The sequence below is a fragment of the Prinia subflava genome, chromosome 2 (genome assembly GCF_021018805.1).
Source record: "Prinia subflava isolate CZ2003 ecotype Zambia chromosome 2, Cam_Psub_1.2, whole genome shotgun sequence".
In the NCBI taxonomy this organism is placed as follows: Eukaryota; Metazoa; Chordata; class Aves; order Passeriformes; family Cisticolidae; genus Prinia; species Prinia subflava.
Window position 1 is genome coordinate 6,760,092 of NC_086248.1, and position 27,479 is coordinate 6,787,570.

Below are 27,479 nucleotides of genomic sequence, written 5' to 3' on the forward strand. Positions count from 1 at the left end.
AGACGTTTGCACAGATTAAATGACCATATTCTTTTCATCTACTTGGCCTGCAGTTGGATCAAACTAAGTGATTAACTTTTGTCTGGATTTCCTTCTGACAAATCCATGTGTGTGTCATCCATGTTCCTTTTCAATGTGAAGTCAACATGTGTAGAGGGGCTGGATACTTCCTACAGGCCACTAAAGGAATCAAACTAAAAACTAAAGTGTGCTCTGAGTCACACAGAAAATTCAGTAAACTCTTCTTCACCAGGGATGAGGTTTGCTTTAACTGCTTAAAGATTTACTTTGTTTAGTCTTTTCTCCAGTATTCCATGATGATAAAATTCACCCCTTCCTTTTTCCATCATTTACATTCCATTTTGGTAACGCTCTTGAGGGTTAGATAATATAAATATGGCTCCATGTGAATGCATGGCACAGCAAATTCTTCTTCCTTCCTTATTTAGCCTCCTTCACTAGACACAGAAAACAAACTTATTGGATAGTTACTAACTCTTTTAATGACTGCTGCTTGTTTGTAAAGATCAATACAACATATTTTCCTATGTCCTCTGGTTCTCATTTGACTCTTCTGGTTTTCAGAGACAACTGTGTGAGCCAGCTCCTTGACTAATTGCATCACAAACATAGCAGGTAGATTTGGTTTTCCAAGTTTCGTTTCTAAGATTTTTCCTGTTTCCCACATCCCTAAAAATTCACCCCATTCTTGATGTATTCAGTTAATGTTAGTGTCAGGAGATAGAACAGAGATTCAGTAAATCCAGCAGTACTGACTTCGAGTTCTCATTCTGTGGGGCCTCCTAATGCTGTTAGACAGTTTGAGGTCTAAAACGGGATGAAAGGAGACAAGGCGAGGTAAATATGTCACTTCCACTCACGGCGCTCCAGGGATGTTCCCCAACTTGGTGAAAGTCAGCTCACCCACAGGAAGCTCAGTGAGGTATATTGGCATGTGAAAAAGTTCCTGTCTGTCCTTCCTACAGACACTCTTTGCACAGATCAGAACTCTTTTTCCACCATGGATACGGGGTCACCTCAGCACAAGAACAGGATTCTGGATCAGCTTCATGTCTGAATCGTCAACTTATTGTGATTTAAAGGTGGAGGGGGGAATCATGGTCATGAACAACTCTTTTATTTCTTTGTGTCATTCCACCAAACATAAATACAAATTTCCATCGCCAGTTGAGAAATAGCTGTTTCCACAGAGTTCTGGAAGTTTGGAGACATACACACCCCAAAGAACAACAAAATATCTGAGCAGCAAAATGATGTAAATTGGAGAAAATGAAGTGTCCTCTATGTGGGCCCTACCCTTTCAAAGCACAAACACTTCCAAAAGCTAATGCAGAGGGAAGCTTGTTCCAGCTGCCGTGTGACTCAGACTGGCATAAGTAACTGGCCAGGGCAGTTCTGGGACAGCACAGTGGGGAGAAAATGAAGGCCAAATACTGCCATGGTTCAGAAGATGTGAAACTTCTAAGTAACTGAACACCAGACTATTAAACATCTCTGGCTCCCTGCTATGTACCACCAGTTCCAACATTCTGCTGTACGTGCAGGCCAATGAAGCACTAGCAGCAGCCTGCATCAAACACAACAGTCACAACTGTATCTGTCATACCTCTGTCTGAAAACCTCATCACCTCCTCAGGTTCTGAAAAGAGATGTGAACAAAGCTGAAGACAGTGAAGATCTTTGAAATGGCCAGCTCTTTAGGGAGCTTCAGGCTTGGGCTGTGAGTCCTAATGGAGGATCTCAGAGAGACACAGCTGTGGAGTCCAGCAATGATTGTTTGATGAGAAGAGAAAAGCAAGACAAAAAAGATCAAAATGGACTAAATAAGTCTCTTGGTATCAGCATCTGTGACTTCCTTGATATCAGCATTGTGACACTGCATTACTTTCTTCTGTTGTCTTGCCTAAGACCAATTGAAATGAGAAGCAGCACATCTCAGACAATTTGTTGAAATCACTTCAAGTCTCTGAGTGATGTTAACAATCAGTGACCGAGGGTGGAGTACAGGGAGGTGAATGGAAGGTGAATGGCAGATAATAGCATCCACCTTCATGGAGAACTTTTATTTGAGCATTTCCGTGGATTCTGAACACACCTCATCACATCCTACCCTTTACCTTACTTACCTGCTTATCACTCTTCTGCAAAATATCCTCATATTTCATTTTTAAAATGCAGAGATGAAGAAAAGAGGGAATAACTGACCTGTTTAAGGTCACCCAGGTCTGTCCAGGCTTCCAGGATGAGTTCAGACAGAGACCTCACTTGCACTTTTGGAACTGCAGACAAATCTTATGGGTGGCTGGTTGGTAGGGGTGTGCTCTGAGCTCCGCTGCTCCCTCCCTTCATGACACCAGACACTGCAAAACCTGTCATGAGCTAGCAGAAAAGTTAAGGGCATAAGTACCAGTGTCAGACCTTGTGAAGGTGCTTCAGGTTTGGGGCATGTGCTCTAGGAGCTGCCAAATTTAAAGAGACTCAAGAAGATTTTTGCAGAAGCATTCACAGAGACAGCCTGTCTCCACATGTCTATCAATAATGCTCAAGTGTCAACACTTCCAGGCTTGGATCTGAAGATGCCCTCACCTGCTATAGGTTTGCTAATGGCCATTATCTGGCCATAAATAGGGAAAGTCAGGCACAGAACAATAAAACAATTCTTCTGCAGTAACTCAGATCAGAGCTGGAATATAAAAAAAAAGAAAGAAAAGAAAATTTGAAATCCTGGCTCAAGTATCCTGTATTATCTACAAAGTGATTGAACTGCTCCTCTCAGAGTTTTCTCTTTCATTCCTTTTCCATCACTCCCATTTCTCTCCCATTGCCAACCACATCTTTCATTGCCATTTTCCTTCCTGTAGTCTTTTCCACCATTCTTATCCCAGCAATGATCCCTTCCTCCCAGTTCTGCTGCAGCTCTTTCCAAATGCCCTTGCATCAGGCCACCTCCCTGGGACAGGAGTCACTTCTCTGGAGGAGAACATGCAGTGGTTGGTGGCTGGAAAGCAGCCAGAGGGGCCCCCATTCCCCCCAGCTATGCTGCAGGAGGATGCTGAGTGATGGTGTCAGCAAAGAGCAGTAAGAGGCCTTGGCTGCCTGTTCAATACCTGAAAGCAGCCCCTGCTCGCTGGAAAATGGATCTGAAGGAGGAGGTTGCTCCCCCGGCCTCAATCAAATGATATTTCATCCTGCAGGAACGAGATGTTGACAGAAGGCTCTATGTCATCACAGATGAGAGACTTTTGGCTGGTCAGAGACGTGCCTCCACCAGTCACCTCCACTCCAGCAAGAGGTAGGACACTGTCAGAGGCTCCTGCTTCCCACAGCCAGAGGTGAATGCACAGTGTTCCAGCCTGCTCATGAAAAGGGCTGTCAGGGTGGGCACAGGGAGGACAGCCAGCTCCCCTGTGTTATGTGTACGGAATCAGGGTTAGAACTGGCTTTATTTAGGGCATTGCTGCTTTGATTTGAGAACACAGGGGTTTGAAAGTGTACAGGTTTCATGTTAAGTTCTTTTTGAACTCAGGAGGGAGGGTTGGACTTGTTGTTTGTGAGTATCTCACCTATCAGCTCCTTGGGTCTATTAATCCATGGTGTCCTCCTCCTGTGCATCTCTCCCAGGATATACTTCATTAGTTCAACCCAACTACACACGGTTTGCTCTCAGAACACACAATGGCCACATAAAGGGACTATTATGGCATGCAGCCACGGAAAGGGGTTTGGGCAGAGCACAGGTACTCTCCAGACCTGCCTTCCCAAGCAGCCTGTCTCCAAGTGATGAAATGCAATGCTATCAAATATCACGACAGAAAGCACAAATATATAAAACATGAGGGTGCCTTTTTAAAATAAATGTTGCTCCATGATCTTTTTCCCAGGAGAAGGAAGTTTCCAGAGTGCTGGCTCTCTGCGTGTGGTATCACATATTGCATGGTCTGTTCCCTATAAGCTCTCAACATATGCTACGAATCTGCCTCGGTACTACAAGTATTCTAAATCAGATGCTTATGCCTTCTTCTGATCTTTTGCAGTCACACGTACATACATTGGATTTTGCCACAGGCTATCCATCATCCCTCCCTTTCCAGCATCTGAAACACATGACTCACAATTTGGTTTTATGTGTGTTTTACTGCAGTTTCCATATAATCACACAGGAAACTTTAATTCTCACCTTATGAGCCCAAGTCTGCAGTTCTAATCCTTGTCTCTCAAAAGTGTCATGACTGAATGTTTGATTACTGACAGTCAGTATTTCCCACAAATGAAGGAAAAAATCAAATTCAATTGCAAATCAAAGCCTTACCTCTCGCAATCAGTTGTTTACCTGCATCATTTTTCATCTTCTACCCCAAAATAACATTTAAAGCCCTTAAGCATTGCCACCCTCTGCCTCTGAGTCTGCTCATTTCAACTGTGGACTAAGCACAGTGGTGCTGCATGAGGTGGACATTTTCCATCACCACAGGACAGACAGCTCTGCTAAGGCATCTGTCACCCTCTAATGACCCAGATTTCCTGCAGGCATCAAGGGGAAGCTGCCTCATCCACTGTAGACATGTCATGTCTCAAGACTGTGACTTGCCCCTCTCATTCCTCCCTCTCCTCCCTTTCTACTCATTTACCAAGAATTCTCCATGCCCATCCCCTTCCCATCCCTGGAAGTGGCAGGCACAGCTGGTTGGCATCATCCACCTTTCAGCTGCCTCTTTTAAAGGCCCTAAAAAGGAAAAGGGGCCATAGGTCACCCCAGCTCCCAGTTTACCCCAACCAGCTGTACAGACCCTCCTGTCTCAAGGACTGACATAATTTGGCACAACACTCACCAGAAGAGTGCTGTCTACACACAGGCATGTACAATACCTCACCAAGGGACCCTGATCCCAGAAGGGCTCAGCCACCACCCTCTGACATCATGCTGCATGTGCCTCATCCCCTGCAATGACACATTGCTGTTTACGGTCAGGGAATGTCACTCTTCCAGGAGGGCATATCCCAGGCAGAGGGAGACTTCTAGCCCAAATATGTCCTTGTTGGTTGGGTGAAAGAAGATGGAGGATTTTGTAGCTCTCTGAATGGGGCTGAGTGGGAAGGGGTGACAGAGAAGTGGTCTGGTAAGATACCTGCCTAAGCAGATGGCACAGACGCATCAGAGGAGCCCTATAAACAACCAGTTAAGCTTTAGTCACAAGCCCTTTCATCTGCTTCAAATATAGGCTCTACCACCTTCCAGCTGGGGCTGGAAAACATCAGGTCTGCTCTGCCTGCAGGGCTTTGTGAGTTTGTATGTTCTGAACCCCTGCCAGGAGTAACTTTGGTGCTGGAGGGATCAACGTTGGGCCCTGTGCAACGCATCCATAACACAGTGACTTATGCATGGAGGAGGGAAGCTGGGGAAATTCCCTCCCACTATAAACTGTTTCTTGGCTCTTTACATTAGTTGTCAGCCCTTGGGAATATATTTTCCTCTATTCCCACTTTTCTGTGGTCTGCATTATCATTTGCTAAATATTAGCGTGTGCTATTTATCATAAGGTCCACAACCCTTGTCCACTCCAGGGAGTATGCAACTAAGTCACAGCAATAAATTTTCTGCCATTCTATGGGCTTTACAGCACTAAGAAGCACACAGCTGAAATCATTATCTCAGAGCCTTCAACCCCTAAGCTCACAGTGAAACACTCATCACCAAAGGCAGGGAGGATGCACACGAACACAGGTTGTTTATACTCACAGCAGATTCAGACTCAGGCTCCACGTCTGCTTACTAATAATGATGATTACTGCAGCTCCTCTGGTTTTATAACATGTTTGAAAGCCTTAGAGAAACCACAGTATCTGCAACTCTCTTTCAACAGCATGTTTGGTTCACAGGATCTGCTGGGCTAGCAGAGGAAAGGGTGTGTTTGTGGACTGGAAATCTGTTATAATATCATCATGGTGACCAAAATGAGCACCATGGTCCACAATTACTGTTATCCTTCTATGTTTATTGCAGAACAGAGTCACACAAGACCTGACTCAAAACCTGTTGACTCCACTGAAAGTATTTTGCAGCAAGTCCTAGGAGCCATTTGGACAAGGCATCATCTCTTACTGACTTTTTCTGCTCACAGTGTTTAGGGAGTTTGGACTTTCTCCTTGCAATAGCTGTTATCTAAGAAGGGATTCAAACTTTGAACAGAAAGTTTACTTCAAAATCTCCATATTTCTGATCCCAGAGCCCCACTCAGAGTCATTCTTGGTTAATGAATAGAAATGTTCCAGATTTTCTAGGCAATAGGATCTGATCCCAAGAACCTTCAAAGCAAACCAGAGTTCAGACCAAACTGGTAATATTTAATAAAGATTCGGAGAGGTAATTAAGGAAATAAATTAAATGCTGCTAGAATGTACATGTCCAAGGGAAACACCAGTCTGAGGAGTCTGTATTTTTCAAAGTTATCAAATTAGCCCAGTTTGGTTTCCACTGCCAATAATCTAAATAATGATGGATGTTGTCCAATCTCTTTTTCTTCCAAGTAGGCTAAGAAAAGGTCATTAATGTGAGAGAAGAGACATTCTCCTACTCTGAATGTCCCAGACAGAGGTGCACAGAACAGCTGCTCCTCTCAGAGAGGGAGAACAGCAAAAGAAGAGGAAACTTCAGCAGCCAAGTGACCGTGTCCTGTGAACAGAAGGAACAACTGGCATTAGCTGGTTTCACTTTGCCAATCTTACGGCAAAAGAAATGAGAGAAAGAACTGGACAAAAAATATTTGAGAACAGCCTAAGAACAAAAAATAGGGCAGCTTCTCCTACAGTGGCTGGGCATAGCCCTCACCTCTGTTCCTCTCTTGCTCTCTCACTATGATGGGAGACAAGTTCAGGGTTCACTGGCCATTCCCTGGCCAATGCCAGATTCACTCCAACTCACAGGGCCCAGACAGTCTCAATGCTCCCCCCATATATTTTTGCAGCCTCACAGCCGTTTCTGACAGTAAAGCTGTGTTGATCTGGAGCAGGGATTTTTTTTAGCATGCCAGGCTCATGAATGCCATAGCCTGTTATCCCAGAAAGACTGAAGAATAAACAAAGAGGTACTGGAAGAATAATGATCAATAAAACTCCTTGATCTGAACTTCAAATCCAGAATATATCTATATTAATAAACTAAAAAGCTCAAGCATTGGCTTAGAATTGTACACAGATTGTAACTTATAAAATTTCCAGAGATATTTTGGTTTGTTCTCCACTCTGGCATGGCCCAGAGGACAACACAGCCAGGGACTTTTCCCTGCAGCTAGTTTGGGTATAGAGATTTCCTCTCTTCAGATGTGAGCCATGCCTTGCCACTTGCCCTTAGGGCCAGGAAATATTTTTATTGTACAAGCATAGCCCATGGGAACTCTCTCCAAAGCACAGTTAAATCTCCAATCTGTCTGCCCAGTATAAGGGATGCCTGGCAGGTCATAGCTGCCTCCTTGATGTATTCAGACTCATTCCCTGCCCTCTCTGCTGCTTGGGAGAGACATCAAGTGCACAGAAGGTGCTGGGAGCTGCAAGCTGGGGGGACTCACCCTGGCACAGGCATTTCCCACCAGCAGGCACAAAACCAACACCAGTAACTCCCAGGACACATCCATGGGGCAGGGACAGTGGAGTGGGCAAGTGTGGCATGTTGCAAGACTGGCTGATGGTGCTGATGGGTTTGGAGCCAGCTGGAAAAAGCTCTAATGAGGCTGTCTTTGCTTTTGCCAAGTTCAGGGCTGGGTAGCTCTTGGTAAAACCTCACAAACCACAGGACCTAGTTGGAAGCTGTGTGCACTAAATGCTCTGCTTAGAATGGAGAGTTTCCCTGTGTTTCTGGAGGTGTGCACTTCACTGGGGGGGCCTGGTTCCTTCTTCAGGTGACACAGATTGTCCAAGCAAGCAGCTCCTTGCAGGCTTGGCTGCAGCATGTCCTTCAAACCAGGCAGAACCCCCCCCTGTAGAGCTGGGCACACAGGATGGCCGGGCAGTCACAAAGCAGGAGGGTTATGGAGGTGCTCATGGATCTGCTGATGTCACCCCAGCTGCTTCCATGTGGGCAAACACCACACAGAGCTGGTGAAACTGGATCTGCAGGAGCATTCTGCCTGATGCAGTGCATGAACACCACCAGGAGCTTTGACTATGGAACAAGCTGTTGTTCTTGCATTGGTTCAAGGCATTTCTGAATTGGTTCAAGACATTGAGAATTGTCATGTTTCCAGTGTTACAAACTCTAGTCCTAACAGCAAACCCCTGCTTCTGAGTTGGGTAAACTTCCACTGAAACAAAAGATTGAGAGAGGTTTTCTTTTTTCACTAACTGGGAAAAGGAAATGCACTCCAGAAGGACATGGATTCCTTTGACGTCTCAAAACAGAGAAAAGAATCTTTGCTTTTCTGTGCTGTAAGAAAGACAACATTGCCATGTCCATTTTTGGGATCCACTGTTTTCAAAGATGGGTAAAAACAAGAAATAAATAGCAACACGCCTCTCTCCTGCATTCTTGTGCTCTCCACAGGAACAGCTGCCAGAGCAAGGAAATGATATTTAAGACGACTGCATCCCTCAGACAAAGATAAACTCTTCCCAAGGTTTCATCTTTGCACAGTGACAAGAAGCTGGGAAGTCAACATGTAACTCTCCACATGGGCATTCCATGTGTGAGAGCCCATTATTGTCAGCACTGATCCAAGAATAATTCAGCTGGTCAAATACCCATGATCCAGTTAAATATAACTGTTGAGTGCTTTTGAAAGGCCCTAGGCTGAAACATCAAAGACAGATTGTGCAAATATTAGGCAGGATCTATAAATAAACCAAATTTTCTAAAATATCACTTTATGTGTATATATGGGCTACTGAGCTCTACATATCTAGTCAGTACAAAAACAAATTTCCTTGGCTACAGTAAGAGCTGTGAAACCTCTGGACAGTTACATTCAGAATCAGAATCAAAACCTGAATCCCATCCTGCAAAACAGGGTTCAAACTGACTGAAGGATAAGAATTCCTCGGAAGAGATGTTATTTACACAAAGCATATATTATTTAACTATGTACTAATTTTCTACTTTTCTGGTAATAAGACATGAAATGATCAAAGACTAATGTGTGTTAAAAAAATAAATTATTTGAAGCAATTTAGCAAAATTGTAATCAACAACGTGCTTGAAGTTAATTTAAACATCATGAGGTTTGAAGACTTAGGAAGGTAATGAGAAATAATTATTGAAAATAGATAATTTTCTAGAAAGCATATTCAAGTTAATAACTATCTGGCCTAACTTCAGATGTCAACAATGCAGGTATTCACATCTGGTCCAGACACCACGGGTTCCTTTAAAAATGAAAGAGAGAAACAAGCACTTGTAAGGGGTACCTGAGATACTCATTTGAAAATGAGATGAACTGCAACCTAGAAATGCCTTTTTCTTTTCATATACTGACTACAAAGGGAGGCCAAGGTATCTAGTCCATATGTAGCTGATTATACCGCAGACAGCTACATCTGGTCAGCATTAGAGCGTGTTTAATAACACATCTATTTGCAAATGCATTTCTATTCAGATCAATATGTCTGTGCACTCAGTACTCCAACCTTCTACTTATACTCCAGGTTGCTAGTCCAAACCTTTAGTCTTGAACTTCAAACTGGGTTGGACCCAGCTACACTGAGACCTACGACTTGCTGAGTAAGGACCTTCAGGAAAGCACAACTCTCCAAGCCAGGATGAGGCCCCTGAGACAGAGACACAGAAATCCCTTCAGGAAGTCTGCAGAGGTGCACTTAAAGAGAAACAGAGGGATCATTACAAGTCCCTCTACACAGGAAAGTATTTTTGCCATAACCAAAATGTCAATGCTAATGGTTAAATCCACTTCATTGAATAAAATCAGCCCAAGACTTCAGGAAACACATTTATGAAGAGCAGTCATGCCAGAAAGTGGAGCAGTTTGTATGATCCTGGGTTCAAGAGCCCCACATATGTAAAGAGTTGGTGAACCTTTTCACAGCCTGGGACAGGTAAATCATTTTTTGTACCAGTCTGGCTCAAGAGTCCAAGAGCCTGGCTGAGCCATGAGTGTGTCGGCATCCTGGGTGTGGGGCGCAGTCGCTTGGCCAGCTGCAAAAGCAAGGTAAAGCCAGCCAGCCAGCCAGATCCATAAAGCAGCAGCTCACACTGTTATTAGAGGCCTGCGTCCCCATCTGGAAATTAAATGCAAACATATGCATAGGCCTAAGTGTTGCTTAAGAGAAAATCACTACCCTGACAACGCCGAACGGGAACAGGAAGCAAAGAAAAACAGAAAGTACAAACCAGTATCTGTGCCTTCCCATTTAATTTTCTGTACTGTCAGAGGTACCCCCATATCTAATTCAGCACAACTTAAAGGATAAAGAATTATGAGGTGAGGAAGGAAAGAAAATCCACTTGTTTGTTAGTATTGTAACAAGCTAAGAAATATCTGACAGAAAATTTACATTACATGTGTTCCAACTCCAATTTACTAGGTGGTTCAGTCCTCTCAAAAGAGAGTGACAACTTTACACCAACATCCTGTACTTCATTCTTCATTGATACCCAAGGCATCTGGAGAAGGTTTTGATCATCTCTAATAGCACAGAGGAGAAAATTTCCCTTTCCTCCCTGTGGGAATCAGATACAGCTTTCATGCAGCAGAAGTTAGATCCTTTGATCAATATGCAGCATGTTAAAAAATGTGTGTTAGTATGTAATTCTGAGCTATATCCCCAGGGATTTGATTTTTTTCTCTAGGGAAAAAGTAGAGAGGAAGAGAATTTAATATTAGTTATTTTTCATAATAATAAAAATTATAACAATAAGAAACAGCAACAACAAAAAAGAAAGATAAGTGTGAGACTGTCATTGAATTCATGAGTGAATTATCATGGCAGCAATGGTTATGTCAGGCAGGAGCTTAACACCTGATCATTCTGAAGCTTCATTTCAATAAAGTTCAACAGCAACTGCAGGCACTGAAAGCAGAGACCCCTCACATCTGTGTGATCATGTCTGCACTGGGTGCATAAACCAAAGCCCCAGGGAGGTGAGGAGGCTGCTGCTCTCTCCTGCCAGATGCTGAGCAAACAGCCCCAGGGTCTGAGCACACCAGGCAGGAGGAAGCACAGTCACTGCCCAAAGAGCTGATGATTGATCAGGGTTAAGCAGAAAAACCTCTTGCCCTTAGGCCAGTGCCCCTCCACTGAGCCAGGCTGACTACCATGCCTGGGGAAGAGATGTAGTAGTAGGGGGTTGCCCTTTTGTAAGCTGTTATTTTCTTTCTAATTTTTCATGGGCCCTCTAAAAAAAGGTGTTTCTTGTCCATTCCAAGAGGCATTTTTTTCTTTTAAAGAAAATACTTCGAGAATTTCATCAAAGCTTGAAGCAAACACATATGATCCAGGGACTAAATAGTGCAATCCCCATTTGCAGGTTGGTCCCTGACACAATTCCCTGAGTCCCTTCAGGCTATGAGCATATCCAGGCTGGGGCAACTTTTGACCCAAAACAGGTTTGTTGGACTCCAGAGGAAGCCACATACCAGTTTCTGCCTCTCCCTGAGGCTTTGGCTTGAACCAAAATGCAGTGACCCCCATTGACAAAGAGACCTCCAAGAGTCTGCCCTCCCTCCCTTGCTCCTTCCCCTCCAGGCACCAGATCCAAGGTCCATCTGCTGGGATTAACCAGTCTCCAGAGTCTTTGCAGGCAGCTGCGAGATGGCTTTCAGAGATAAGAGATGGCCCAGGGTGGGCTCCTGGGTTAGGAATTTAGTCAAATATCTTTGGAAGGGCTCTGGTAGGATTTGCTTCCTTGTTTATATTATGCAGTACCAGTCATCCTTCAGACCCCAAGCCTGTGTTTCAGTGAAGCTGGAAACACAACCAGCCAGCAAAGGATCCTGATACTTCTCCCCACAATCCTGTTCTCCCCATACAGAAATGCTTCCCTACTCTGACATTCAGAAATTCCTACTTTTTTTGTTCAATACACCTAAATGAGGGATGATAAGTGAAATACTGAGCAGCAGGATACTCGGGACTGACACTCCAGAGTCAGCTTTTCTTCCTGGGTAATGCTGCTGCTGCTGCCCGATGCTGAAACAACAGTCACGGCTAATATATGGCTATGGCAAAGAGATTGTAAGTCTCTGCTGGCCCCCAGGGGGAAAATAATCATAAGCCTGCTCAGTGTTTGTTAAAAGATACAGGTAATTGTGGAAAAGAGCAACAAGAAGACAATTGAGTGGCTGGGCAGGTTGATTTATGAGGAAAGATTAAAGGAGCTGAACATGAATGGCTTAGCTAAACAGTGACTAAAACAGGACATGAAAAGTAGCCACTGTCAACAGTATTTGAAGTGTCTGTCTAAAGGGGCATTAACTGTTTGGGTGTGGATATTTTGAATAAAGGGAGGTCTTGAAAAGAAGTTTGGAAATACAAATGCCAGATGAATGTTAAGGAAAGTTTCCTGAAGAACAAAAGTTCCATGGCAATCTCCTCCCCACTGTAAGGTGGGGTGCTTCACAAAAGGTCACTTGTGCCAAGCAGACAGGACCTAAGGAATTTCTGGGAGGTGTCTACTCTTAAATGCCTCACTTGCATCCCCATCTCTAAGCACCAGGGCATAGAAAACCAGACAGCATGACAATAAAAGCCCCTTCCAAAACTTCAATACAAACAGAAAACAAAATATCCATGCCTTGGGCCTCAGAGATAAACAGGAATGCAAGAAAATGTCCAAAGTGAGAGGAAAGAGTGATTTCCTGGAATTCTCCTAGAGTACTGAAGGATGATGTAGGGCTGGGTTTGTTCACAGGCAGTGAGAAGACACATAAATGTCAGCCTCTACACTCTGCCATTGTTTGGCCTCTCCCAAAGAAGAACTTGAACTGGAGTAAGGGAAATTATTTTTACTGACACTAAAGAGACCTGGGTTGGTCATCATTCAGCTGCTATAAATCACATAATTCAAACGAGGCACAACACCCTCCTCCCTGCCTAGTCCACACAAGACTAGTGGTTTGACCATGGAGAGCCACACCTCAGGTTTGAAACAGCAGTAAATTAGAAATTAACTTGCTGTGAGAATTCCACCTGGAGAACAAAGCACGTACCTACTCATCTAACAATGAATATACATTGCACAGCACACACGGTGATAAGAGAATTGATAGGTTTTCCTTCAGCTCCCATGACACAAACCCCTGTGTAAATGTTGTCTCCACACCCAAAATGGAACTAACACTTTCTCCCAAAGTTTGGCTGGCCCTGCATGTGTAACACCACTCATAGCAAGAAATGCTTCTTAGCAAGTGAGTGCATTGCACAGTCTGTGCTGATGCCTGTAGTAACATTCATCAGTGCACTTCCCAGCAATTAAACTACACATTTGATCATCAAATCATAGAATCATTTAGGCTGGAAAAGACTCTAAGATTGAGTTCAACCATTAACCCAGACAAGTTCACCACTAAACCACATCCTTAAAATGTACCCATGACCATGTAGCTCTCATCAATGGGCTATAGAACCCATTGTGTCTATTATATTGATTTTCTATTACAGTAACAGCTCACAAACTTTAATTGTACCAAGACACCAACACAGAGGTCGTGTATATTTGTATCTTCGGTAACTTTCAAAAGTTTCTTTCTCTCTGTCCCGGTCCTCTAATTCTCTTTTCATTGTCAGGAACAAATTTTCCAAATTTTCACTTTCCAGATTGCAGAGGATTTCCTATTTCTTTCACAATAAAGTGGAGAGAGGGCAGTAGAAACCAGCAGGGCTGTGATGGGTGCACAGCAGAGAAATCTGCATGCGCTGCAGAAGGGCACCAGCCCTGAATCCTTCTATAAGGGGTGCAAGGAAATGTCATTGTCTCGATACATTTTAAAAAGGAGAAGGCAGATCTGTATTAATGCAAATATATCTTACTTAATTGGTCAAAACGCTCCCTTTAAATTTAATCTAATGCGTGTTTCACTGAGCTGTCAGCAATCTCCAGCAGCCTCCAGGCACTAATGAGTGAGCATCAAGGTGTCAATGCTTCTGGCATTAACCTCAATTAGGAGGAGTTCGGGTGATCACTGAATCAAGGGTCAGTCATTCATTGCTGAGACATTCCTCGGCTGCAGCCTGCAGTCTCCTGCTTGAAAATTGCTGGCTGACTGGCTGCCAGCCTCCTCACCAGTAAAGAAGTCTCATACCTGCCAACATTACTGTTAATTACTATATTTGAAATCTGCACAAGTCTTAACAGGCATGGAGACACAACAGTAACCCTATTTATGAGGTTAGTCAATGAGGTTTTCAGGTAAAAAAATAACCTGTGGTATTAAAATTATAAATATCTACCACTTCTTCATGGTCAGAATTTTTAAAGCATCATTAAAAGCATCGACATGACAAAGATTAGAAAGTCTGTAGAGTAGGGTTAAGCTTACAGGGAAAAAATCGCCATAGAAATAACCCATGTAATTTTAATTCTGCTCCACCTCACACTCCACTGTTCCTGAAAGATTTCCTTCAGACATGACATTCAGATGTCATCTTGCACAATCGTTCTCAGGTAGATCTGCTTTTCTGGGATGAAGTCATGGATGGATCATGAGTGATTTTGAGATTCCTCAAATACGCTCTTATTCAAGCAAGGAGATCTCAGGACAGTCAGGCAGAACCCTCTAGATCCACCCCCAGCCTCAAATCCACTCTCTAGACAACAGATTGCTGTTCAGTCTCAAGCCTGTCATATTTATGCCAGAGGAAACCATTCAGTGAGAAAATCTATTTAGTAACCTCGAAGTTGTGTCAGCCACCATAAAATCTTGGTTACATTATAGTTTAGCATTACAGTTGTTACAGTAGAAACTACAGGTCCATTGTAAAACATTTCTTAAATTTCTAAACTTATAAAATATGTGAATAATACCAGAATGAAAAGCAAAAGTCCCACCTGCCTCCCTCCTATCACCACCCCACTACAACAGACTGACTGCTCTTCCCTGCAGTTTCCTCCCGTGACTTTTAGGCCATGGTCTTTACCAAACAAAACATACAAAGCATAAAGATAAAATTATTTAAGGTCCCAGGTGCACACACCTTCTGAAGAGTGGAGGTCAGGAGTTGCAGAGTACTTTGGCTAACTCTTTATGGGACACTTTTGATAGCAGAAACTCTCCCAGAGTTGAAGGACCACAGCAGCAGGCTTGAAAACCTTGCCTAATTGTAAGGTAGCATTTGTCTTACAGCTCATTCTGCTTAGGATCATCATAAAAAGTGTCCTTTGAACTCCCTCTCTGCCTCCTCCAGCCCCATCTTCTTTCCTCCCCATCCCCAAGGCAATGATTTTTATCTCCAAGGCTCCATTTCTGCTCTGCAGGAATCAAAGGGGTTTCAAGCCTTTCCCTTGAGGTGACAGCATTACCTGTTCCTCCTCCATCTGAGATGCAGAGCTGTGCTTCCTCAGAATATTTATTTGCCCTAATCTGTGTCAGACATAGGCTCCTTCTGCCCTGATAATGAAGAGTTGCTCTGTCTGGGCCAGCCAGGCCAGGTGTGTTCGGACTCTCCTGGGTTGATTCACATCGAGTTACAGCGAGATGTGCAGTAAGCAAAGACAAACAGGAGCAGCACAATGACAGTTTTCAGCTACCTGATTTACCAACCCTCATCTTAAAACTACTGAGGTAGTGTGTGTCCTGTTTCACATCCCAGTGCAATCATTAAGGTCAAACATAAGCAGCTCTTTGTCCCTGTAGCATGCTCCTCCCTGATGCAGGATGGCAGAGCTACTGTAGCCTGTTATGAGCAGGTTCCTCCAAGCCCATTAGTAAAGCATGTACCTCACTCACTTCTGCACTGGCCAGAAAAAGAGATGGCATCTTGCCTTTACCCTCAGGTAACCCATGAACTCCAACAGATCTGTGCCATGAATCCAAATTATGAGTGTCACTGACTGAGGGGTTTCCTCTTTGCTTCTCTCTGAGATGCAGGAAACAGCATCCACAAAAACTGTTAAGTCATCATCAAAGGTGATAAAATCACAGCCTCAGAAGTCAGAAAACATCAGCCTTGAGCTATCTGGTCACTCATCATGGTGGTTTTTAGTTACACTGCCATAGCTTTTTTAACAGGTTCTGTCGAATTATGACTAATTCTGAATGTGAGGGCTAAGTCTATCAGAGGAAAACAAGCTCCTTGCTTTTTCTTCACCTGGATGGAAACATGCAGAAGTCTGGAAGGAGGTTCAACAAGTCCATTTGCTTGCAGAAACTGGTAACAGATGTCACATCACCAGTGAAAATCTACTCTGTCTCCTCTCCCATACCACCGGGTGCAGTCCTTAACAGTTTAGAACAAATCTGATCTCAAGAACAAAAGTCTAAAAGAGCAACCAGCCAGTCAAAGCAGTTAGCAAATATATTGACCCCACCCTAGCTCCTGGAAATATTTAGGGAATTAATAAAGATGAAATGCAGAAAATGGACCTCAATCCCGTGCAAAACCATTTAATAGGAAAACTCTTCTCCAAACCCAGGTGTAGAGATTGATATAACCTTGAGCTGAGGTGCAAGACACCAAGCTGCTATTTGAGAACTTTTCCTGCACTAACACTCATAGCTAGAGGTAATTTCTCAAGAACTTAAATAAACATTATGTTCCTCTCTTCGCTGGATAAATCTTTAAGAGCTGGAAATCTGTCAAACAGTAGGAGTGTAAACCAATAAATATAAGGAGAAAACACTGATATTATCATTATGTAGAAATTATAATTTTGACCAAAATAAACATTTGCATAAGAACACAGTGGTTGGAAGCATCTAACCACATCACAGAACCATGGAATCACAGAATGGTTTGAGTAGGAAGGGGGCCTTTAAGTTCATCCAGTTCCAAGCCACCCTCACCGTGGGCAGGGACACCTTCCACTAGAGCAGGTTGCTGAAAGCCCCATCCAACCTGGCCTTGAGCACTTCCAGGGATGTAGATGTAAATATCTGCATTGTAGAGGCTCTACATGTAGATAACAATAAGTCAGCTGAGCACCAGGAGACCCCTTTACAATCAGTACAGGAGAACTGTCACTTCAAATATGTAGTTCATCTCTTTCAGGCACTTACTTTAGGAGGAGATGATTTGTGCCTCAAAAGCAGCTGCTTCTCCACATTACCTGTAAAAGGAATTTTTCTCAGATGGGAATGTCTACACTATAAATCTCTATGGCTTATATGTCTACACTTGGTCAGATGAATCCCACTTCATGAATTTTTCAATATTTGTAGTCATTACATGAGGATGGGATTGCTTTTTAAAAAAATACTCTATAGCTTGAAGAGAAGCATAAACTTGATACAAAAATTACTGGACAAACTTCTATTAACTTAGGGAAATAAGACAAAGGATTTGAACAGATGTCCTAAACTATCTCTGAACTCAGTGTCTTGACAATGAAAGTAGCCACATGGAATTATATCATACCATTATTCTGTTCTTTATCTCTTTTGGTAGGTCAAACCCATGTAGCCATGAATTTCAAATCTACATGGCTGTGAGTTCTGTTTCACAACATTATACAAGAAGCCCAGTTAAAGAAACATTATCAGACATTATACATTCAGTGGCACATCCCTAGGGCTAGATCACCTAAATGGTTTATTCATTTGTAAACAGAAATTTTATTTCATTTTTTGAAGAAAGAAAGTCTGCATTACACGTTCTGTGTCCATCCTTCTCACCCTGCCTGCACTGTTCCAAAGGAGTGTAAAAGGCTTTTGTTTTTTCTTGGAAGTCTGAAATTTCTTCTTTTCTGTTTTATGCAGGTCTTGGAATGAGTTTTATAGCAACAGAAAGCGCTTTTGCAGTGATAAAAATAAATTTTCTACATTCATGAATTCATAAATTTTAAGAGCAAAAGGAACCATTACATTCATCTAGCCTGAGGCATTGATAGATTTACAGCACAGGAGCTAATGGACCAGAGCACAGGCCCTTTGAGATGTCAGGAGAGAATTTGTGCAGCTTTTTTGCCTCCCTCATCATCATCATCATGAGGGCAACCACCTCAGAGCTGCTTTGTTCAACAAAGACCCTGCCTCCAGTCCAGCTTGAAAGAACATTTCTTTAAACACAGGCTGCTTTCCCAAGCACTCAGAGAAAGCAAAGGTCAGCACACCCCCATCACCTCAGAGCACCTCCACCACCTCTCCTTGACCCCATTTGGTCTCCCAGCAGCACCAGACACCCCAAAGCAACAGTGGCTGCTGCCCCTGTGCTCAGGCTTTGTTCTTTACCTGCACAGTTCTCTCGTTGGGATGTGAAGCCCTTGGCCCCTGGGACTCAGCTTATTGCCTCATAAAGCAGGATGGCAGGATTATTAATGTGGCAGAACTGCAGGATTTTCCAAGCAATTTATGAGTTACCATGGCAGTTCATTAGCTCTCAGCCCAGTGACCCCTTCCTGGCGAGCATGAATCAAGCAGGAGGCACGCACACATCTAAATGTACGACAGATACTCACATCAAAAACACAACCAAGGCCATATTTCCTCCATTTTGTTCAGCACATGTCCAACTGCAGCACTAAAAAGTCACCAGTTATCAGGACTGATAACCAATCCACTGAAACACATCTGGACACAAAGAAATTAGCAATCCCCTTTTTTTTTTTCCTTTTATGCTCATCAAGCCATTTATGATGGATGCCTGCATTTAAAGAACAGCAGGTCCTTAGCAGAGGGTTTGCATTTGCAGCCTGCATGAACTGCACAGGGAGGCAGCTCTGGCAGTGGGCACAATGGACACTCTGAATTTCTCCCTTGACTTTCAGTGCTCAGAATAAGGTTTCACTTTACACAAAGACAAGCCCCTCATCCCCACTCAAGGAAGGATTTGAGAAAATATTTAACTTTCATGGTAATTGTCCATAGGTCTTAAAGTACACACTTCAACGCTTCCTTGAGGCCAAGTGGCACTGTGAAAAAATTCCACAGGTTTTAATGCAGTGCTCAGTTAGGACTTCAGCACAGGCCGAAAAATAGCAAACTGGAGAGAAAATAGATATAGAGAATTAAAGGGAGCCTTTGAAGTTCATAACTGGACAATTAAGAAAATGAAAAGATTGTGAGTACAGAAAGTTTTATCAGTAAATACAAAACCACTACCAAGCTAGTCATAGATATTACAAAAAACCCAAAGTTTTATACCCAAGAAAGACAGAGACAAAGGAAGATGTTAGGGGGAAGAGGAAACAAGGAAAGACGTCTAGTAAGTCTTTATTGCATTATTTTTCTCAGTTGTATTAATGCTTCTTAATTTTTTTTCTTCTCTAAGACTTTCAAGGTATTTTAAAGAAAAGGCAGAGCTATTTTTTTTATATCTGCCTCTATTACAGCTGCCACACTCAGAACTCAACCTCACTATGCCTTATGTGTTTCCCAGAATGAACTTGCCTTTTGCTTTTGAAAAAATAATTAATGTTTGTATTAGTGCAGTAATGGGACCCACATACTGGAAAATCCCACCTTCCCCACCATTCCATTAGTTAAATCTGGATTTGGGCCAAGTTTTTGTATTTCAGCTCCTGCCAAGGTTCAGGTTTGGCATGTTTTTACGTTGGAGGATTTTTCATGTTTCCTTGGCTGGGCTAATGGGACCCTAATGCACACAAGAGATCTCTATCACACCAGGCTGCTGGTACTTGTTTGCTTCAATCATCTCATACAAACACACGAACTGGTGGCATTTCCCTCTCAGCTAGGTGATGCCAAGAGGCCTTGAACCCACGGTGCAAAGGGGTATAATTTGATATGGAGAACTGCTGACTTGAGACATTCCCACTGGCTGGAGTAATTACAACCAATATTTTAAAAATATACAGCTGGGCAAAAAGTTAGATGACACCTTTATTTAAGAACAGATTCATCAGCAAAATCGTGTGCATCTGGCAGGAGTTCTCACGTCCAATAGGACATGGAAGCTAGAGGAATGAACCTTTAAGAAATATGGATATGGTTTAAAAAAAGCAAAGTTGTTGTCTCATCCATTCACCTCTTGGAGATCTGGAATAGGGCCCAGGTCCTGCTTTCAGGCTAAAGAAGAACAGTGGACATGATGACCTGAGAGACCTTGCAGATGTTCTCCTGCCAGGACTGGGAGATAAGACACCTCACCAGCTCTTCACCAGGCCTTGGTCTACATAAATGCTACCAATCTGTCAGGTTCCCTCAGCTGTGATTTCTGCTAACAGCTCACGAGCCTTTAGTTAATATTACCTTTTGTCACCTCATAAATTACTTACTCAGCAGACTCTTTTCATGAGTTGCTATCAGAAGAAGACGTATCAGTCTCTTTCCAGTCCTTCCCATGCTTTAGCACCAGAAGCAGAGCTCAGCTGCTCTGTCCCCACAGTTACTGAAGTTCCTCACAAAGGAAATGTCTGCATGCAGACTCCCACAGCCACGTCCATCACTGTCCTTGCTCCCACCACCTCCTCCAAAGCAGTGCAGCAGGTCAGAAGCACTGGCCAAGGACACATGGCAGTTTTCTCACAGGTAAGAGCAGCGACACATGGCAGAACACCTCTGCCACAGTCTGGCAGGCAGGGAGTGGCAGAGAGGAGCAGACTGACTGCACTGCCTGATCTCAGAGGGTGATAGGGTCACTTACTTGAAGCAGCAACAAAAAGGGTTGAAGCAATGCTCAGAGAAACCCATTTGTACACCCATCACATTTCCCAAGCTGTGCCAGGGTCACTGCATCTTTCACTGACCTCCAGGAAACAGCAGCAAGAGACAACGTTTCCAAGTGCAAGAGGTGGGAAACAAGGATCTGTATTGAGCTACACAGTAGGGAAGAGCAGTCATGCCCATTTGTCCCAGCCTGGCCCCTTCCACTCCCACAGTTTTGGTGAAAGTAGGAGCGCACTATACCAGGAGCCACAATGTGTTCAGCTTTATGGAAATCTGAAACAAAGAGACAGCCAGCAGCAAGTTTTCTACACTGGTAGCATTCTCTAGGCCATAAGAATACCAAATTGTTTGGTTTTATCATTTCTTCTAAAAGAATCCCAGGACACAGTTGTGTCTGGCACAAGCATATGGAACTGGAATTTGATTTCTTGTTTATTTCATTTTCACATGTTGAAGGACTTTGCTATTTGAGGAGAGAAATATGTGTCTGTTGATCACAAAATCCAGTTCAGAGACATGTCTGAGATCATGGTTTTGAAAAGGAGCCATGGCCACCTTCAAAGGATGAGGCAGATTTTACCCACAGAAAAGCAAAACATGCCATTTTGTGCTCTCAAGCGTGACTCATTTCCTGATGTTGTTAGGCTTGGACTAGAGAGTTAAGGTCAGATTAAGAGATCATTAGTGCCTTTTGTGGACTTTGAGACCAGGACCACAATTCTAGAATAAGGCCTTGGAGGTCTTTGAAGGAGAAATCCTCTTGGAAACACATCATGGGGCTCTGTTTGTTTTCCCTGGATTTTTGAGGGATGGAGCTCCTGTTTTTCCTTCTACATTGCCTTCGTTTCTGTCAAATCCCCATGAGGATAAGCTTCTCCCCAGCCTTTTTATCAGAAAAGTGGTATAAAAACATCACCTTCCTGACTAGAAAATTCGCAGGGCTCTGCATGGATAGCCTTGCTACTTCTTGCCACATCACTTTAAACAAAACCCAACCTTCCTGCCTCTCCTGCCAAATGAAACAGCAGCCGGACGAGCTGAGAGCCTGATGGTCCTGCATCAATGTCTCTGCTCCTCAGGCACTGCACATCCACCGTGCTGCAACCACTACACAAAATGTTTTAGTGACTCCATCTCAGATGGTTTCTGTCACACTCAGCATGCTGCAGTCACACAGACAGTGACCCACAGACCCATTGTTGTCTGGGGGCACAGAGAGCTTCTCCTTTACTGCATGTGCCACTGTCTGCTCAGCATATTCAGTACAGCACCAAAATTTGCACTTCCAGATGGATGCAGAAAGGAACACAGAGAGAGAGAGACTGAGCTGATCCTAGTGACAACTACGTAAGCAAAACCCTGAAGGAAATATTTTCAAATATGCCAGCTACAAATGACCAATATGTCATCACAGTAAGAAGACAGATGTTGTTTTTATACTACAGGAACAATTTTTCCTCTGTTGCAAAATAAGATGACTACTCAGGTAAGAGCACAGTGTCTGCTCAATGTTATGACTTAAGTTCCCAACTGAGAGCACCAACTGTTTGTTTGTTTGTTTTTATAACAGTAATTTGTTAGAAAAATTGTTGCGATGTTTATCTGAAGATTTTTGAAGTGATTTTCTACCAATGCAGTGGATGAGTATGGTTTGATAATAACCTGATTCTATGGTACAAAATGAAATAAATACAGAATAAAGTAATAAGGATCCCACTGACAAGCACAGCTTTGCTGCAGGATGTCAACAATCAGTGTATAAACATCCACTGAGCAGATTGACTTCACTGTCAGACTTTTCTGCCTTGAAGAAGCAGATGAATGGGTTAATAAATACTATTTCCACATTTTTTGCTTTTTCTATAGAGCCAATGAATACAAAAAGCGACAGAATTAAACTACTCAGGTTATCCAAAGCTTTCCTTTGCTGATCAAATAAGAATGATCATGAGCCAACTGGAACTTCAACAACTTTTTGCATCTTATTCTCCACACACCACTGTTCAACAAACACAGATCCCAGTGAGAGTTAGAGAATTTTGTAACTTACCACAGGTGTAGATGACATTAAGATGCTTTTGGATGCCTGGGTAACAAGGATCTCCAAATTCATAAGTGCTGGCATATATGCTGCAGCTTCTTTTCCCATGACAGCGCTTGATCATGAGCTGGAGAGCAGTAGCTGACTGACACTCTAAAAGGGAAAAACAATGCCTATCTGTGAATATTTGTCCATTCACAACAGAAATTGCCTAAAAATAATTTACCAGTTGCAGACTGTGAGAGCATATATAAGATTTCCATATTTAAAAGTTTTTCTGTTTACATGAGAAGGTGTATCTGACTCTAACACATTTCTAGTAAATTGAAAGAACACTGAAGAATCAGAAAACCCTATATGTCCATACAAAGAAGGCTGAGAATAAAATATGTTCCATCTTTGTAACAACCACAAGAGGTGTCTCAAATCCCCCTCTCTGGCTCTTTTGAAGACAAAGGTGATCAGTGTCTCTGTCTGCTCTTATATGTTGTATTTCTAAATCTAATGAAAATTGCTATGAGGTGTAATAATTATAATATTATCTTCTACCATATAAGTAGAAATACTGTTTTAATCACATTCATTCCATGCAAGTAGGAACATTTTTCATATTAGAAATTTAGAATATGGGAAGTTCCGAAAGTAAGTGTTTTCTGAAGTATTTTTCTCTATCAGGTAATTTTGCCTCTTTTCTTACCTAAGGTGAGAACAATTTCCACAAATAAAGTTTTGAGATTTTAGTGCAAGACTGACAATTTGCTTTCACTGTCCAGCCATGACCAGGCTCAGGGAAAAACTCACAAGAAGACAGTTCTTCAACATCAAACTGTTGCTAAAAGGAACAGGACAGCTACAGAGAATGGAATACAAACCCCTTTTTGTCACTAATTAGGAGGATAGGAAAGGAAAAGTGGACCTCAAAAGGTAGCAAGTGCTAGAACCAGCTTAACAATAAAAGCCATGAGAGACACCAGAAAGCCACAGAAAACCAAGCCTAGAGGGTAACATGTCTTTTTTCTCAAATCAAAGGCAGCATCTTATTTCACACGCTGCAAATGACAAAAGAAGAAGGCTCCATGTGGACATTTTCTTACTGAACAACCCAAAGTTCCTTAGGGGATTTCTGATCCAATGAGTGTCAGAGGTTTCTGTGGAAACATCTGGCATGCAGCAATCCTGATGAATTGCCTTTTTGCAAAGGTCCAGTTAGAGAAACTCAGCAAATCTAAATGCTGCAAAGGATTTCATGGAGGGTGCCTATTCTTTTTATTTGTTATTGTTCTCACACAAAACAGAGCATCCCACAGCTGTCTGCTTAGGGGCCTTGCCCTCTGGCACAGGAACATACTGCATCCATGGGAGTGTGGGGAATTACACACTGCTGGTCCTGTGAGAGGCACAACAAGGCTCTTGCATCTGGCACCCCCAGAGATGGGCAGCTTTGGGACACTCCTCATTTACAACTGTGTATCCACTAGCAAACTACAGACTCTGCTCTCCACCTTAACAGAATGAATTGACTCTTCAGGTGCCAAAGCTGAAGATTCACCGGACTTAAAATGCTTCTAGGAGTTTTATTTGTCACATACCCTCACACTAACACTGACAGCTTTTTTAGCCATCATTAGTCATATCCTGGTATTGATGGCCTCCTTCCTGCCATGTAGCTCTGAGAAGCCCATGGTCTCCACCCAAACTGACTTTAGCAGTGGCATCTGTATCAGGAAAGCAAAGGGCGCTGAATTGTGGACACACATTTACGCCATTTGTTTAGTGATGCCCTGTACCTTAGAATGACTTTGCCAATTAGGATTACTCCAAACAGGAAATACAGCCTGAGGTATAACAGGGCGAGTCCTAATAGCCAAATTGCAGAAGGCTTCCCTGTATCTTTGGGGCTTTGAGCAACCTGGTCTAGTGGCAGGTGTTCCTGCCATGGTAGGGGGATTGGAACAAGATGATCTTTAAGGACCCTTCCAACTCAAACCATTCCAGAATTCTATAATCTTCTGGACTGCCTAGGAGAGTTAGTTGGGCCAAGACAACATGCCATGGACCATGCTACAGTTCCACAGTACAAATCTTTTTTTTTTAGTATTAGTGCCCCTGATACTACTCAATCACCAGTGTACATGTAACCCCAGATATTCACCTTCTTTGGGCACAGACCAGGCCACCATAGTCACAAATACCCATAGTGAAATCCTCAACTCTCCAACTGCCAGGCTACTCCAGCTCAATCTGCACCAGCCAAAATGAGCAGAAGAGCAGAAAGAGCTTTCTATGCTTCAAATTTGGGTGAAGATGAAAGCCCCTCACATAGAAAGTAGGGCATCAAGATTGTAAGAGCCTCTTTTAAATCGACTTTTTGCAAACCATAGAATGAAAAATTATATCCAGGGGGAAATGTCACCCTCTGGGACTGTGGCACATAAACCATCCCAAAATTTAGCTGAAAGCAATATCTGGACCCTATCCACTTCAACCTCCTGCCCAAAGAGCAGCCAGCTTTGATGTTACATCAGGTTGCTCAGCAATTCGCCCAGGCAAGTTTTGAAAATCTCCACAGAGAAATATTTCCCAGAGTCCTTGGACACTTGATCCTGGGCTAAGCCCATCTCCAGGTGATTTTTTTTTTCCTTGTGTGTAATCAGGTTTCTTTTGCTGCAATTCGTGTTTATTGCCTTTGGTGTTCATCTGCTGTTTCCTTTTGCGCTTTTCCAAAAAGAGTTGTCTGTAGAACCACCTATTCCTTAGTAATAAACAGAAATAAGATCCCACCCAGAGTTTCTCATCTGGAAACTGAACAACCCTGTGTCCCTCAGTATTCCCCCATATGCTGTATGCTCCAGACCCCTGACCAGCTTGGTGGAGCTTCACTGGACTTGCTCCAGTTTTCCAACATCTCTCTTTACCTGGAGAACCCCAAACTGGACACTTCAGTGTTCAGTCAAGCTGTAACCAGTGTCCTGCTCAATTCAGTGCCACCTACAAACCCTGTCCCAGGTCATTACTGAAGATTTTGAGCAATCTCTGACTGCTTTTAAGTGGCTGCCAGCATGACTTCAATACAGCACAGTGGGGGTTTCTTGTAGTGCTCCGTTTCCTTGGCTCTTGCTGCAAACAGTCACAATTTAGGCAAGCTTTACTGTTTTCCCTGACCTCCAGACCCTAATGAACACCAGAATCTGGTGAATGCAGGAGTGGCAGAAACTCATCTGAGGTATCCATGTTACAAGATCCAGCTAAACTCTACTGACAACAACAACCTCCCACATGGTAAATCCAAATACTCTTCTCATTTTCCCCATGGTAAGACCTGAGCCATTCTCTTGGAAACAGTCATATTTTTCGAGCTCTGAAAAAAAAGAAATCAGGTCTAGGCAAAAATTCTGACCAAGTGTTCACTTCAAAGACTTCCTTTTGCTCACAACAGGGAATTTTCCCTGGTTTTGCCTCCACACAATTTCTAAGCAAAAGTGCTTTGTACATTCCCATAAAGGCCAGGGGAAGCAGCCTGCAGTGTTTTGAGAGAGGACTACACCAACACTGAAATGAGCTTTGTCTCCCATCTTGGATTTCTTGGTCTGTCAACCTGTTCATCCTCCACATAACACGTTGAACTGGAAAACATAAGAGCAGCAATCAAAACCTCCAAATGGGACCATAGTCCTTACACACTTCAAAGGGTTTCTGATAACGAGTTCATCTAGCTGGGTGCCGAAATGTCATATTCAAGCATCTTTACTCCCTTAGTAACAAGCACTGAAGATGTCAGTAGTACCTCTGAGAGGTGGCTGAGTGATAGATGAGACTACAGCACCTTCATAAATCACAGTCACCACCATGTCATTCGGAGCTCTGGAAGGGACAACACGGTCTTTTCTTTTACCCCTGTGTCTCAGGTTTACAAAAACATTGAATTCAGTCCTGTTGGATGTTATGAAGTGCATGTAGGTAATTTAACTTCCAAATGCAAATGAGTCCCTAGGGAGCTCATTGAAGTGAGAGGTCCAATTACATTAGCACCTCTTTAGAAGGTGATTCCAGGTCAGAAGTTTTCACCTCCAGGCTCCCATCCTCAGAGCTCAGAGAGGCAAGAAGACAGAGGGGTTTTATCCAAAAATCATGCAATTATCCTGCCAAAAGATGCAGGGGAGGCAAACCCAGCAATGTGGTGCAACAGTGTTGGGCTGTGGTCTCCTTCAGCTGGCCAAATTAATTTTTTCCAGGTCTTCAGAAGTGGGAGACTAGACATGGCATTAATTGTACCAGATGTCATGCTCATTCAGGGCAACATTACAGTTGGATTAGATGATCTTAGAGGTCTTTTCCAACCTTAATGATTTTAGATTCTATGATCTCCTTTCTTCTGCTGCTTGTTTGCTCGCTAAATGCAAATTCCAAATGTTTTATGAGATACCACCCTGGCACCAGTAACAAAGAAGTGACCCGATGTGTCAGAGACGTGGGAAGGACACTCACAAATGCCAACATTGTATCACTAAGTCTGAGGTAAGTACTGCTAAGCAGAGCCAGGCCCCTGCCGAGAACCTCTTAAAGCCCACAAAGCTCAAATCCCATGATACAGCAATAAAAACTGCTTTAAAGACCTCATAGATGATAGAGAGCCCTCTTGGAAAGGTTGGCCCAGGGTTACCCTTGGCTTTCATTAGTCTTGGATTACTTCACTA

At 43.1% G+C, this 27,479-nt stretch overlaps 1 protein-coding gene across 3 annotated transcripts in view; it reads right to left on the minus strand.

Moving 5' to 3' along the window:
• The window catches only part of EVA1A (eva-1 homolog A, regulator of programmed cell death), a 203,990-nt gene that overhangs the window by 82,200 nt on the left and 94,311 nt on the right, over positions 1-27,479 (minus strand). For all 3 annotated transcript variants that reach the window (XM_063424129.1, XM_063424118.1, XM_063424127.1), the window contains exon 5: positions 22,795-22,938. In XM_063424129.1, the coding sequence (XP_063280199.1) occupies positions 22,795-22,938 (144 nt within the window). The remainder of the gene's footprint in view (positions 1-22,794; positions 22,939-27,479) is intronic.